This window comes from Sinocyclocheilus rhinocerous, unplaced genomic scaffold (genome assembly GCF_001515625.1).
Source record: "Sinocyclocheilus rhinocerous isolate Xijiao unplaced genomic scaffold, SAMN03320098_v1.1 scaffold1164, whole genome shotgun sequence".
In the NCBI taxonomy this organism is placed as follows: Eukaryota; Metazoa; Chordata; class Actinopteri; order Cypriniformes; family Cyprinidae; genus Sinocyclocheilus; species Sinocyclocheilus rhinocerous.
The window spans coordinates 259,580-275,709 of record NW_015643253.1 but is presented as its reverse complement, the minus strand read 5'-3'; the positions used below and the strand labels follow the sequence as shown (position 1 = coordinate 275,709).

General features: G+C 35.6%; 1 protein-coding gene and 1 long non-coding RNA gene across 2 annotated transcripts in view; both read right to left on the bottom strand.

Annotated features, from left to right (window-relative positions):
* LOC107757243 (uncharacterized) overlaps positions 1-3,080 on the bottom strand; it is an 18,754-nt gene extending 15,674 nt beyond the window's left edge. The window contains exon 1 of the long non-coding RNA XR_001641909.1: positions 2,961-3,080. This is a non-coding gene — a long non-coding RNA (uncharacterized LOC107757243). The remainder of the gene's footprint in view (positions 1-2,960) is intronic.
* A 7,814-nt stretch (positions 3,081-10,894) lies between these two features.
* Positions 10,895-15,539, bottom strand: LOC107757209 (ankyrin repeat and SOCS box protein 13-like). The gene is made up of 7 exons (XM_016574625.1): positions 15,497-15,539; positions 13,695-13,846; positions 13,431-13,587; positions 12,436-12,593; positions 12,188-12,304; positions 11,090-11,108; positions 10,895-11,022 (listed from the first exon to the last, which is right to left on the bottom strand). Exons 1-7 carry the CDS (start codon positions 15,537-15,539, stop codon positions 10,895-10,897), a joined length of 774 nt encoding a protein of 257 aa, XP_016430111.1.
* Positions 15,540-16,130: the final 591 nt, after the last annotated feature.

Here is a 16,130-nt window from a genome sequence, read left to right as displayed (position 1 = left end):
GCAGCTGAAAATTCAGCTTTACATTACAAGAATAATTACATGTTTAAATAAAAACTTATTTTTAAGTGCAATAATATTTCACAATATTACTGTTTTTACTGTACTTCTGATCAAACGCCCTGGTAAGCATAAAAGACTTTACAAAAACACATACATATATATATATATATATATATATACACACATACCAACCCCAAACTTTTGAATTGTAGAGTAGTTTTAGTGTATTTAGTTACCTTTAGTAACATTTTCAAACAGTGATCTGATCAAATATGAACCAGTTAAGAGGAAAGAGCATTCATCTTGGTTCTTGGGCCTTCAGGTTAAGCTATCATCTGGACATAATGGTTAGAGGTCAATGCAGAAAGTGCCATGTTTGCACCTTAAAACCTGCTGCTGAAATGGCCGCACACCTGACCGCTTCATTCACAGCTCAGCCTCTGACCTCTGCTTACCGTGTCTGAAAGCATAAAGAGTCACACCTGCCCCCATTTCAAGGCCATTCACCCACCCGCATGAGCTCACAAACACACACACACACACCATCCCTGTCATCAGTATCATTGTGTGAGTGAGCATGTATAGAATTAAGGTGAAAGCAGAAAAAAACACTCTCTGACTGCTCAGATGGACACACTCATTTAATAGCAATCTGTCAGGAATACTTTAACAGCCTCTGTAAAATATTCACTTGAAGAGTCCCACCTAAAACTGAGATTTAGCCCGGGAACCCTCAGACTAACATTAAATACAGCAGGCTGGTCTTAAAACTGTATATTTAAGTCCACACAGACACACTCATTTAACAGAATATCTACTTACAGTTGTCTGGTTTACTGACATGCTCAGTTGATGCAGGCAAAGTGCCTGCTATGGAAAAATTTGAATCCTCTTTTATAATTTCACACTTTGGATCCCGATAAAATGATTCCTCTCACTAATATGAACATTTATTTTCACAGAGGCATCATATGTACATTTTCTTCCCAACCACAACGCAAGAGCCCAGACATTACAAGTATGGGCCTTGAAACCAAAAGGAGCCATGTTGTAAATCAGCCAACATGTCAGGCCGCTAGTCTGAAACATATTCAGTGAGATAGTGAGCCACACTGTGACGTCTTTTTAGCCTATTAATTTGGAAAAGTTTATTAAGTGTGAGGGAACTTTCCGATTTCTGACTACTGTGTGCTACATTTGTTAAAAACTATTATTTACATAAGTACTGCTCTGGCTAATTGTCTAGCTCGCCTATGCCTAGAAACGGCCCTGTCGACCAGCATGGTCTTTCTGGTGATAATGGTTTTATGTAGTGGGTTATCTCACAGTTTTATGACAGTTAATCCACCAGAAGAGAAAACCAGCACATTAGCATCTCATGCTAAATGATAATGACCAGCATTGCTGCAGTAGAGTATTTACAGCGAATGACATAAGAGTCAATGCTTTTTAAGCAAAGTATTGCCTACATATTTGCACTTTTAATCTTGAACAATAATAATGTTGATGTGATAAAAATGATGTGCTTAATCCTTCAGTTTACAATCTCCATCTTAAACGGCGTGGCTTTTATTAGGATCTTGAAAGGAGAGACTACAACTGTTTAACGTTAACTCTTTGAAGATTATATTCCAGAGAGGAATATATGTTCAAAGCGAGAAGAAAAACCACAGTTTGATCGTACCATATGTCCGCCTTTATGAGAAGGTTTTGAATTGATCTCAGGGTGCATGAATGCTAATGCTAAAGGGCTAACACATGGGGAAAGCAGGTTTACAAGGGTCATATCTCCATGGTACGTTCTGGGTGACCTCTGGGGCATTGTGACTTCAGAATTTAAAAGAATGTGGGGTGGTGTCCTATAGCGTGAAGGGATGGCTAGTGATGGACCCAGCAGCTGTGTCAAGCAGCCATCCCTTCTTTTAAGGTTGCTTGACAAGCTGCATTTGTCAATGCATATCAATGATTTAAATTCAAACAATAACATTTTTCAGCTGTAAAAAAGTGCAGACAGGAGGCCAGGATTTCAGTCAAACTGATATGGGATTTGTGAAATTCACAAGGATGGAGGAAGTATGAGGTGTAGTGTCTGTTCTGGGTCAGTTTTGAAACAGAACAGATTCACAAAGCCTTAAAGCAGTGAATATTGTGCTAAAAGCTGTGTCAAGACCCACAAAGCAAACAAAAGTAGAGACAAATGATTCCATTAATGTGCATGCAGTACTTAATATGAAAGCACACGGAGCAAACACATGCCTCCTGACTCTAACAAACCTGGACAGCACCGACACGCTCTCATAAAGCAGCCAAAGGACACAAATGCTTTATTTGCCTGCCCACAATGATTCGCCCTACTAGTTAATGGTTTGATTTAGCGGACCTAAACTGAGCCACAGAAAGGTGGTGAGCTGTGAGGAGAGGAATGCATGTAATGAAATCTGGAATTACCATCTTTGAATACATCAAGTGGCTTATGCACAAAACACTAAAATACATGCACATATAAACTCTGCAACAATATAATGCAGGCCTATTAGCTCATATAAAAAGCTTGCTGAGGTCCAGACTGAACGACATGGCCTTTCTCAGGTGGACTTATTTCTTGCCAGCTTGGCATCAAGCAGCATTTTATAGAAGTCTCTTATCTCAGTGCTAATCCAGCTTTTAAACAACACTGTGCCTTACACAGGCATGACTTTGATTCATGCCGATTTGGTTCATCTTAAATCAACAGGTTGGTGTGCATGTTTTAGGCGGGCATGCATACAGTTCAAATATAACAAACATTGTGAGATAGCTCTCTCTGTCTCTTTCTGTCTGTCAGCCTTTTTAAATCATGAACAGTTTCGTGGGAATGCCAAAGTGTCTATTTATTTTCATGTTATTTGTTTAAGAATAAAATATATCCATAACAACATAAAACTTTCTAGGGTGGTGTCTGGGAGTCTGGTAATATTTACCTTGAGCTGAAGTGATATATCGTTTTCATGCCAAACTTCATCAGATGAAGCACGCTGAAGGAGCAACAAACAGCTTGCAGCAAGTCTACAAAGTGTCATTTCCCATTAGACAATACAACACCTGATACAAATTAGCATGACCCTGCTAATCAGTAGGCCTACAGACCATGTAAAACTGAATTCTGAATAACATACTATAGCATAGGCGACCACTCATATTGCAGAAATAGTAACATTATGCAACATTCCAAACAGCAACATGCTTCATTATTGTCACATAATCTCATCATGTTAGTTTATTATTTTGCACCATTTAAAAGTTTGGAGTCAGTAATATTTTCGAAAGTTTTTGAAAGAAATCTCTTATACTTACCAAATGCTGCATTTATTTGATCAAAAATACAGCAAAAACTGTAATATTGTGAAATATTATTCTTTTTAAATATGTTTACAATGCAATTTATTTTAGTGATAGCAAAGCTGAATTTTCAGTCTTTACTCTGGTCTTTCAGAATTACTCCAGTCTTTCAGAATTACTCCAGTCTTCAGTATCACATGATCCTTCATAAATCATTCTAAAATGCTGATTGAGTGGTCAATAGACAGTTGTGTGTGGAAACCTTAAGTTCAGGATTTTTTATGTATAGAAAATTCAAAAGAACAGCATTTATATATATATTTATAATTTGTTCATTCATCTCATCTGAAATGGAAGGTCATGTTTTGCATTGCATTGTAAAGACACAATCCATTGTAACGTTGTTATATACTGCACATATAAGCAAATTGTACAAGGTCTCCAGTGTATTTAATGTATAGTGTTCACAGTACACTACTGCAGAAACAGTACTGTAGTATGTTATTATGATCCCCTAAAATTACGGTCTAGTGTCACCTTTCAGTTAGAAGCTGATTTACAACACATCACATTCTGTTCACATGATCTGGAACATCTGCAAGTTAAACAAACCAATAAAAGTATTTGTGTCACCGATTTTGTAACAGGTAACAAAGTGTTGTATAACACTTCAGCTCATTGTAATTCCCCAGTCCTCCCAAACAGCTCCGCTTCATCTTATTGACAAAAAGAAACAGAGGTGAACTTGAAAAGCCAGATTTGGAGGACAGATGGCTTGGGGCGAGAGCGGTAGAAGCAATCTCCAACCTCAAAAACTACTCAACCTGCTGACACACCTTGTCATTACCGACGAGGATAAACAGCTAATTGTCGGTTTGAAGGAGTAAGAAGAAGCTACCTGGAGCACATACCGTTCTTGTTTTGTTTTTCGGCATGTGATTCACAATAAAATGTTCACAGTAGCTGAGCCTGTGGTGAACATTACCTCGAAACTGATTATACAACTAAATAGCTTTGCTCTACAGTGGTACCAGAGCGCTAATATAGTCCGCTATCATTCCTCAACCATCACGCAAAAATTTGCCTTCAAGGACCCAAACTCAGGCAGTTCAAATGACTGCATATTGTTAGAAAGCTTGAATCCTTGTTTACATTTTAATGTGTGCTAATTCACCTTGCGTGCATTGAGAACAAAATGTAAAACATGTAAGTGGTGAGGCATGCCTTTGTAGATGGGACTAGCCTTGCCTTTTCATGCCTCAAGAAAAGAAATCCCCCAAAATATGCTGACTACAAAGCAAGCTTGTAATTGAGGGTTGATCCAAAAATGATAGACTGAGATTTAGGCAACAGAGTAAACAAGAACACAGACAAAAGGCATCAAGACATAAACAACTGGCGTGTGACACACAAAGAATGAATACACTATGGCAAATAATATTATAATTGAGTCAATTTAATTCAGGTCAAATAAGAATGCGCAGTCAGGTGAGTGGTGCCATCAAATTATTTTAACCAGTTTAATTCATTTTCAGTGAAAGATCAAAAGAGAAATCATGTGAATGTGTCTATGTGTCCTTTGTTCTCAGTGTGACATGCGCTGTGACCCGTGAAGACATGAGGAAACGCTAAATCAGATTTACATTTTGGAGCCAGTGTTTTTCTTCAAAAGACATCATAACCAACAATATGTGTGATGTCAAAACATCACCATAAAAGAAAAAAGATTATTATATAGGGCTGTTAATCTGTAAAAAATTTTTTTAAAGTAATGATATGGAGATTGGAAAAGCTTATGAATTGAATACAGCATAGCATAGCATAGCATAGCACAACACAACACAACACAGCACAACACAGCATAACACAACATAACATAGCATAGCATAGCATAGCATAACACAACACAACACAAAAGTGCCTTTAGAATCACTGACATACAAACCATAAAACCATGCCATGAAACTGCCATTAAAATGAAAATGAAAGTGAATAGAATAGAATAGAATAGAATAAAATAAAAGATTAATCAGTAGGTTCTTGTTTTGTTTTTCGGCATGTGATTCACAATAAAATGTTCACAGTAGCTGAGCCTGTGGTGAACATTACCTCGAAACTGATTATACAACTAAATAGCTTTGCTCTACAGTGGTACCAGAGCGCTAATATAGTCCGCTATCATTCCTCAACCATCACGCAAAAATTTGCCTTCAAGGACCCAAACTCAGGCAGTTCAAATGACTGCATATTGTTAGAAAGCTTGAATCCTTGTTTACATTTTAATGTGTGCTAATTCACCTTGCGTGCATTGAGAACAAAATGTAAAACATGTAAGTGGTGAGGCATGCCTTTGTAGATGGGACTAGCCTTGCCTTTTCATGCCTCAAGAAAAGAAATCCCCCAAAATATGCTGACTACAAAGCAAGCTTGTAATTGAGGGTTGATCCAAAAATGATAGACTGAGATTTAGGCAACAGAGTAAACAAGAACACAGACAAAAGGCATCAAGACATAAACAACTGGCGTGTGACACACAAAGAATGAATACACTATGGCAAATAATATTATAATTGAGTCAATTTAATTCAGGTCAAATAAGAATGCGCAGTCAGGTGAGTGGTGCCATCAAATTATTTTAACCAGTTTAATTCATTTTCAGTGAAAGATCAAAAGAGAAATCATGTGAATGTGTCTATGTGAGGCCTTTGTTCTCAGTGTGACATGCGCTGTGACCCGTGAAGACAGGAGGAAACGCTAAATCAGATTTACATTTTGGAGCCAGTGTTTTTCTTCAAAAGACATCATAACCAACAATATGTGTGATGTCAAAACATCACCATAAAAGAAAAAAGATTATTATATAGGGCTGTTAATCTGTAAAAAAAATTTTTAAAGTAATGATATGGAGATTGGAAAAGCTTATGAATTGAATACAGCATAGCATAGCATAGCATAGCACAACACAACACAACACAGCACAACACAGCATAACACAACATAACATAGCATAGCATAGCATAGCATAACACAACACAACACAAAAGTGCCTTTAGAATCACTGACATACAAACCATAAAACCATGCCATGAAACTGCCATTAAAATGAAAATGAAAGTGAATAGAATAGAATAGAATAGAATAAAATAAAAGATTAATCAGTAGTTTTAGCAGTCAATATTATTCATTTTAAAAAGTGAATCAGTGACATACAGTCTGTAAAACCAGGCACGCAACTGCCATTGAAATGAATTGAAATAAATAAATACATTTAAAAAAAAAAAAGTGGCTTTAGAAGTCAAAATAAAATAAAAAAATATATAGATTAATTAGTGGCTTCAGAAAAATTATTCATTTTTGGATGAATCACTGGTATAGAATCCATAAAACCAACCACGCAGCTGTCATTGAAATAAAAAATAAAATAAAATATTTTAAATATTTAAAAATATATTTTCAGAGAAAAACTGGAGTGTTTTTAGACCATCAAAATCATGTATTGACGGAGAGGAGCTAAAATGGAAAGTTGCTGAGGTCAGTACATGGTGTGTTGTTTGAATATCCAATAGAGGGAGTCCCTTTAGCAAAAAAAAAGAAAAATAAAATCACACTCACAGATGGTATGATCATTTAGGGGAGAAGGGGAAACAAAGACAGATGATGTGTATGTGTGTGTAGTCTACACTGCTTCTGCTCTCAGCTGGACAGAAACACATTTTTCTGACTAGACATCTACAAAGACTTTTTGAGTGAGTCTTGTCTGTTGTCTCAGTTCTAGACCATTCTGTAGACAGTACATAAAAACAGACAAATAGCCCAGTGGTTAAAGTTTGATTTTAGATAGGGACAAGACAAACTCCAGAATGAAGCACTTAACCCAGCATTGCTCCAGGGGGCTGTGTCTGCATTTACTGACTTGTAAGTCACTTTTTGCTAAATGACAAGCAACCAAGATGAAAAGATTTGGGCAACCTTGTCTGTCCTGTAGCCATTTGTCATTCTACAAATTAGCCTGCCATGTAATTTACTCCCATTTGTGGCACAAAAGATGCTGTAAACTCCAGCACAAAGTTTGAATCTGCAACTACTTTTATGAAAGGTTTTTCATAATAAAATACAGTGATAGAATAAAACAGTAACAAAACTATGTCATGTAAATATTTCTTAAGTACAATATGGTGTATCACAACTAAAGTGTGTGTGTGTGTGTGTGGAGCGTGCAGTTTTTGAGCTGAGCTTGGCTTTCATGGCTGCGCTTCATACACACACATCTGTTTCTCATTGAGTCGGAATTCCTGAGTGGATCTGAGGTGATTTGTGCCTGGGAGCCTCTAAAGACAAGAAGCGGACCATCTCAGAACCAGAATCTGCTTCCTCTGCTTTTCCTCCTACTTTGGGTCACAATATTTTTTTCTGCAAGCACATCTTCTAAAGCTATTCTCTGACAGCAGACCTTTGTTCCAGCACAAAAGCTGCTCGGTTGTGTAATCAGGTGTGCTATTTTTCTTGTATGACAAGGTTGAATGTCAACATGCAGCAACACAACTGCAACAAGCAGAAGAAAGAATGAATATGAGGAGCTGACGGAGCTGTACACCCCGTTGGGTGAAAGTCTTCTGTTTTTGACTACAAGCTTCTGTAAAAATTAAGTGTCATTTTCTACTATGTGATGCTCAGGGATCAAAGGTCAGTGGGACAATCACCAGAATGTGATCAGGTGACTTTATTCGCAAAGAGGCCTTCTTTTGATCACAAAGCAGCAAGACTGTCTACAAACAAAAAAAAGACTAATGGCTCAAATATAAAAGCTGCGGAGCCCCCTTGTGGCAATGAACAGAAATGACACTGAATAGGCCTGCGTAGTAGTGTAATGTAATGTAATAAAATAAAATAAAATAAATGGAGATTAATTAGTGCCTTTAGAAGTCAATATATTGTTCATTTTAAAATCTGAATCACTGGTATGGAATCCATAAAACCAGCCACACAACTGCCAATAAACTAAACTAAAATAAAACAAATCTATATCAAATAAATATATTGTTCATTATGAAATGTGAATCACTGGTGAACACTGTAATCGGCCAAAATCACAGTGAGAATCATATTAAAATAGGATTCAAACAATATCCTTGTCAATTCTGTTGTTTTCTCAATGAGGAAGAATGATAATTGTTTTATGGCTTATTATTGAATATCCTGCTGGAAGACAACAGACAAATAAAACAATCAGGATCTTGCTGTAAATGTTTACTTTACAATAACTTAATTTCCTTAAACAAACATAATGAGCATTAAGCAAAATATTTTTGAACAGTATAACAGTAAACCTTATAGCACCGAATACTTTAAGCTTGTGTGAAAACATGTGGAATTATGTGGAATAACCAAACAAAAAGCCCAAAATCCAGCCAACACTGGCATGTCCAAACATTTTAGGCTATCTAGTACAGAACATCCATGAATTCCACAATCTGCTTTAAACAATTAAGACTGGTGAAGATAAAACAACAATCCTTTAAAGGCTTTTTTTTAAGATGAGAGTCGGATAAGAAGAAAAAGAGCAGCATTCTTTCAATAGCAGCTGTCGTGTCTCTGTAAGCTTAATATCAGAAGAGCGTTAGCGCTCTAATAACAGCATTCCTGCCCTCCCTGCTGCTCAGCTTCAGGTCAGACCCAGCGCTCATGGGCTCGGGATACTCAGGAACTCATTTCTCCAGCTCAGTGAGAACACAAGTACTTGGACTTCATTCTATTTTTGGTCTGGCTGCTATTTATAGAACATTCTGTACTTTATAAGAGGAGGAACACGGGATGTGAAGGGATCAGATGGATAAAGAGAACTTGGAGAACTGTGGGTCAAACTCACAAAACTAATCCTGACACCCTTTAAATGAATTAAGGGAAGGAGCAGTCGAACGAGCATCTTAGAAATAAATGAAACAAATCACTGGAACAAATCATGTGAACTCTGGCTTAAAATAAAACCGTTTTCTAATGATAAATTGAAGCTGTATAGGGTTAAAACCTTTCTTTTTTCTTTATATATATATATATATGCACTACTGTTCAAAAGTTTGGGGTCTGTAACATTTTTTATGTTTTTGGACAAAGTTTCTTATGCTGCATTTATTTGAAAATATAGTAAAAAAGAGTAATATTGTGACATATTTTTACAAGTTTAAGATTTTCTGTCATTATCATTATTTTATGAAAATATTACTTTAGTTTACATGGGAAAATATTTAGTTTTTGGCAGTGTCCAAACTGAGGAAAGAAAAAGCCCAACACTTCACGATCTAATCAAATCCTAATGTATCAAATCAAGTCCCACCCGATTTATTTTCCTGCGGAATATTCCGATTAACTCAAATATGTTACATTACATCAGTTAAATAATTTGTAAAGGCTGTTTCATGTCTTAAATATCTTTTCCTCACTTCAGACAAAATCTTAGCTGTAAGAACAGCAGTTGAGAATGGGAAACAAACATACAGACTATATTAAATCCTTCAGCTGAATTGTGATATATTACAACCGGTGTACTAATACAACGGTACTACAATAAAACACTGCTGGAAACTGGCTTCTGTCAGTGTCACCGTGGCGTCACTATAGCTGAACACAGACAATGAATGTGGCAAAACGGTAGTATAACTCAAGCTGCTCATGTCATAATATGAATGCCAGTGTTTCCCCCAGGCCTGCGCAATAACCTTTAGTTCAAGGCGCTGTGATCTCCTATAATGAATCTCTAATAAGAGCATGAGGATGTTAACATGCTCCTATCCAGCAATGCAGTGCGTTGTGCATAGTGTCTGTCGTCTGAGAGACTAATGTGCTGATGTATCCCTGGACTTCATTTAGCGGTCAGAGGAGTTCCTGAATGTAGATAGCTGCCAGATTAAGTTTCCTCTTGTTTGTGTCTCTATCTCCCGCTCTTTCTCTCCGGCAATATTTAGCAAACATATAATGGTTTTCATCAGTCCTAAATTCACCTCAGACACATTAAGACAACATATTTTACAGCAAAGGACAGACTGTTCTGCTGAGAAGTGCTATTAAGAAGAGCTTCCTATTTATGTAATCCGTTGTGCTTCTGTTACTTAAAAAAGGACAGTCCACCCAAAAATGAAAATTCTATCATTTACTCCCTATGAAGATATTTTGAAAAATATCTCAGTGCTTTTTTGTCCATACAGTGGTTATTCTGGACCCCACTGACATTCATTGTACAGACAAAAACATCTTCAAAAATATCTTCTTTTGTGTTCCACAGAAAAAAATAGTCATTCAGGTTTGGAACGACATGAAACTGAGTTAATAATGACAGAATTTTCATTTACAAGCACACTATTCTTTTAAAAGGTGAAGTGTGTCAATAGTGGTACCATACAAAATTGCTAGAATAATAATTTGGATACATTTTTAACATTAAAAAAAAATACATAGTTCACCTATAAATCTCTAAAGTGCCAATATAACTGATATTTGTTGGAGAGATTTCAATGCTTCAAGTGTTTGTGCATCTGAGGTAAAAAGTCTTTCCACACTATCTGTGGACTTCTAAGGAAAGAATTCATTGGTGTAAGAGATAACTGATAATACGGTTAGGAATATCCAGGTCGGTCACCAAGTCCACAGCTCTGGTGCCCAACGTCGTCCTCAGGGCGATACGCCTCAGCTGCTGCAGAGAAAGGGGGTTACCTGCAAAAACACAAAATAGAATGCAGCAGCATTAAACATTTAAATCAATAACATCTCAATGCAACACAATTCAGATTTAGATTTAGCTACAGAAGAAGAAACAACATGAGAATGAGTCTATGATGACAATTGTGGCAACTATTTTGTATGGCCAACCTTTCACTACATAGTAACATTTCTGATTCATTTTGACACTGCCTTCCATAGAAACCAGATAAAAACACATAAGTGAACATACTTAAACATTAAACAGCTTGATAAATGTAAAATATGAGCGCTCAAGATCACGACCTCCTGTCATATCATTTAATACACAAAATCAGAATGTTTGCATTCTCGTAATTTTTTTAGTCTCTACATGCCAATACCAGGAAAATATTTATATGCTCCAAGGCCACGGTTTCTCATGAATCTGGTTTATATTCTGAAGACGGGCACTGGTGTGTTGTGCTTGGACTTGACTGGGTTGCGAATGTACCTTTGGAATGAGACTAATGATGGATTCCAGACCTACACCAGAATCCAACTTTTAATCTCATCATCATAAACTTCATTTAATTGTTTACAGCATCCCACCCAAAACATCCTGAGCAGCACCTAGGCAGCAGACCTGGCTGTGAATCACTGCTGCAACCATTGTAAAAAAACAACCACAGCGGCAGCCTATCACTACAGCCAGAACACTTAACATTAACATAATATATTTTATTTTTTAGAACATTTTAAATCTCAGTGAGAGCACAGAGAACATACTAAACTTGTGAACTGTGAACAGATTCTTCATCATGCAAAACAATACACCATATAAACAAATGGTAGGTTTGCTACAACAGCTTTTACATTAAGCCATGAGCACCATCTGCTGGACACTTTCTATTTGCCTTTTTTTTTTTTATTTATGCTGAAAATATTATATGAACTTTTTTTTATTATTTTTTATTATTAGAAAACTGTTTTGCCTTTTTATTTTAAATTACTTAAAACACTTTTTTTTTATTAGTTTCCAAAATATTGCAGAATATTAAACATTTAATTTTCATTTTACATCAAAACTGAAATTTAGAAAATGTTTAAACTTTCAGTGTATTTCCAGATTTAAAATACATTTTTACATTTTGAATCCTGTACATTCAGACTGTCTAGTTTTTTAGACAGATTAGTCAACTGGCTTCCTGTCATACTTGCCACGGGCGTAAATGTTGGCCCCAAACTCCACCAGCAGCTCAATCATATCCACATTGTTGGACTTGGACTTGTTGGACTTGGCAGCATGATATAATGTCTAGTGGCGTCTACTTGCACACCTGCACACAATGATTCACGATTAAAGCTTTACTTTGGTGATTTCAGATCTAAACTACCTTCTTTAGAGGCACATTCTTCAATGTTCGCATGGCTGACAGAGTACTTTACAGTCTCATGGCATCTGGTTTTACCTGCATTTAGTAGCACTTTAACACACTCCAGGTGTCGGCTGGCACATGCCACATGTAGAGGAGTACCGTAGTACAGGTCATAGGCCTCCAAACTGGCTCCTTTAGCAATCACTAACCTCACACAATCTGCATTACCTGCATAACACAGATTACTCTCACATTATATGAAGGATAGACAACTATTTCACTCAAAACCTTTAGTTCATGAAAATAATTATTTCTCTATGAATGTATAAAATTATCTTACAGATTCTGTAAAACTACAGAAATGAGAAAAAGTCAATAAAACAATCAAAATTATTTTTGGACTTTTGATAGTAATACTTTTTTCATTAAAATAAAATGTAAAAAGCAAACAGAACAAAATAATCTTCAAAATAAATCATACTCTATGAATCACATAAATAATCAAAGTAATACTCTGTGCATTTATAAGAATTACAGATTCTGTAATACTACAAAAACAGTGTAATATACATAAATATACATAAAAATGTAAAACAAAACAAAAAACTATATAAATTATTTTGGAACACTGTATAATAATTATATTTATAAAATAAAATGGAAAAAAAAAATGACCACCAACATAACCAACTCATCAAAACAATTCATAATCTATGAATTTGTAAAATGACCTTACAGATTCTGCAATACTACAGACACTATATTTATGTAAAAAACACAATCTAAAATGATTTTTGAAAATAGTTTAATAATTACATTTAAAATTAAATTAATTTTAAAAATAAAATAGCCATCAAAATCATCAAAACAATTCATATTCTATGAATTTATAAAAAATTACCTCAGATTCTGCAATACTACAAAAAAAAAACAAGTCAATGAGACCTAACTACATTTTTGACACATTTTTTAAAAATAAAATGTAAATAATAAAATAAAAATTTAATTTAATTTAAAAATAAATAAATAAAATACACTTCTACAATTTACACCAAACCAGCACACCTCCCATGCAGGCTTCATGCAGAGGGGAGGTGGTACGTGAGGAAAGCATGGGGTTGACTTTCGCTCCATACTCCAAAAGAAGCCTCACACACTCAACGTTCCCGACAGAGCACGCTTCACATAGTGGAGTGCTGCCGTACACATTTCTTGCACCAAACTGCAACACAACCCCAGAAAAACCCATTTCAAAGCCAAAGTCAGTACTTAGAATAGACTTGTGTTGTCTGAGGCCTTTTTAAGAACTGTGTGTGTGTGACTGGGCACCTGAGCCCCTGCGTCCAGCAGAAGTCTCACACACTGCGTCTGTCCGCGTGCAGCTGCCTCTTGGAGGGGAGTGATATCAAACTCTGCAGCACTGACACCGGACCCTGATACGCATGATGCCTTATGAACCTCTGTCCTCTCTGCCCAGAAACCTTATACACCCACAAACACATATCAAGTAAAACCATAACCACAAGTCACAACAGATCATTTCTACTGTATTATTAATGGATGATATATTGTCATGGTACTAATTTTAGTTTATGTGGTAAAAATGAATTAAGCATAATATATTGGTCAAACAAACCTTCGAGTTAAAAAAAAAAAGACAGGTAAAGTTGTGTCATTTGTCATGGTACTAATTTTAGTTTATGTGGTAAAAATGAATTAAGCATAATATTGGTCAAACAAACCTTCGAGTTAAAAAAAAAAAAACAGGTAAAGTTGTGTCGTCTCACAAATCATGTAATACAATCAAATAATGTACGTGAGCTATTGTTGCGTTAATGTTTGATATTTGCATAGCTTAGGCCTATATAACTTATTATGGTTGGCTATACGAAATATTTATAAGGTTATATTAAACATGTTCAATGGTTGTTGACTACAGTTGCATGACATTAAAAAGAGCACTATGGTGTGAAAATGACAATAATGTAAACATGGCACGCCGATGCTGTGCGGACATTGAGGCAAACACACTTTCCACGTGGACTTACCGATGTCACCGAAAAAATAAGTTCGTGCTGTTTCTACTTCCATCTCTGCTTTAGTAAAGTGGTATACAGTAAAATTTAAACAATACACTGTCTCTAGCTAACTAAAGCAGAAATTGTGCTGCGTTTAGAAGTGCGGTAATACATCACGTGGTCTGTTGTTTTGCCACTAGTTGTAGTTATGACGTGCTGTGAGATGTAGTTTACTTAAAATAAAATAAAATAAAATAAAGGACTGGATACATTTGGACACATATGTAGAAATGTGAGTGCATTTTTAAACTTTTAAGACCTGGGACATGGCACACCAGATAACACATTACAATAACTTTAAGAACATGAGCAATACATAATGGTTAATAGACAGACATTTTTATAAGTTAATTAGGTAAACATATCATGAAAAGTTAAGTGCTATATGTTTAATATATCTCGACGGACCCCCTAAAGTGCCTTCAGGACCTCCTGGTTGAAAACCAATGGCATTTATATTAATAAAGTATATCACAAACACTTTTTGAGCAAAAAACAAAAAAAGATAAGTTTAACTTATAAAACAATACCTTTAAGATAAAAGGTATTTGGACACCTTCTGGTCATCAAACATTAACATGTTCACAGCTGGTTAAAAAAAAAAAAAGCCTGATTTAAAAGTTAAATTGATCTTGAGTTGTACAGGGGCAACAGTAACATAAACAGTTCTATTATTTGTACATTTACACTGCAAAATCTTTCAAGGCAATGTAGCACATTCAAAAATGAATTAAGCATAAAATTGGTCAAACAAACCTTCGAGTTAAAAAAAAAAAAACAGGTAAAGTTGTGTCGTCTCACAAATCATGTAATACAATCAAATAATGTACGTGAGCTATTGTTGCGTTAATGTTTGATATTTGCATAGCTTATATAACGTATGGTTGGCTATATGAAATATTTATAAGGTTATATTAAACATGTTCAGTGGTTGTTGACTACAGTTGCATGACATTAAAAAGAGCACTATGGTGTGAAAATGACAATAATGTAAATATGGCACGCCGATGCTGTGCGGACATTGAGGCAAACACACTTTCCTCGTGGACTTACCGATGTCACCGAAAAAATAAGGTCGTGCTGTTTCTACTTCCATCTCTGCTTTAGTAAAGTGGTATACAGTCAAATTTAAACAATACACTGTCTCTAGCTAACTAAAGCAGAAATTCTGCTGCGTTTAGAAGTGCGGTAATACATCACGTGGTCTGTTCTGTTTTGCCACTAGTTGTAGTTATGACGTGCTGTGACATGTAGTTTACTTAAAATAAAATAAAATAAAGGACTGGATACATTTGGACACATATGTAGAAATGTGAGTGCATTTTTAAACTTTTAAGACCTGGGACATGGCACACCAGATAACACATTACAATAACTTTAAGAACATGAGCAATACATAATGGTTAATAGACAGACATTTTTATAAGTTAATTAGGTAAACATATCATGAAAAGTTAAGTGCTATATGTTTAATATATCTCGACGGACCCCCTAAAGTGCCTTCAGGACCTCCTGGTTGAAAACCAATGGCATTTATATTAATAAAGTATATCACAAACACTTTTTGAGCAAAAAACAAAAAAAGATAAGTTTAACTTATAAAACAATACCTTTAAGATAAAAGGTATTTGGACACCTTCTGGTCATCAAACATTAACATGTTCACAGCTGGTTAAAAAAAAAAAAA

Coding starts and splice junctions, on each gene's coding strand:
- LOC107757209 (XM_016574625.1), bottom strand. CDS start 15,539: ATGGAAGTAGAAACAGCACGACCTTATTTTTTCGGTGACATCG. Junction 13,847..15,496: donor TTATTTTTTCGGTGACATCG/GTAAGTCCACGA, acceptor TGGGTGTATAAG/GTTTCTGGGCAGAGAGGACA. Junction 12,305..12,435: donor AAACCAGATGCCATGAGACT/GTAAAGTACTCT, acceptor AGACGCCACTAG/ACATTATATCATGCTGCCAA.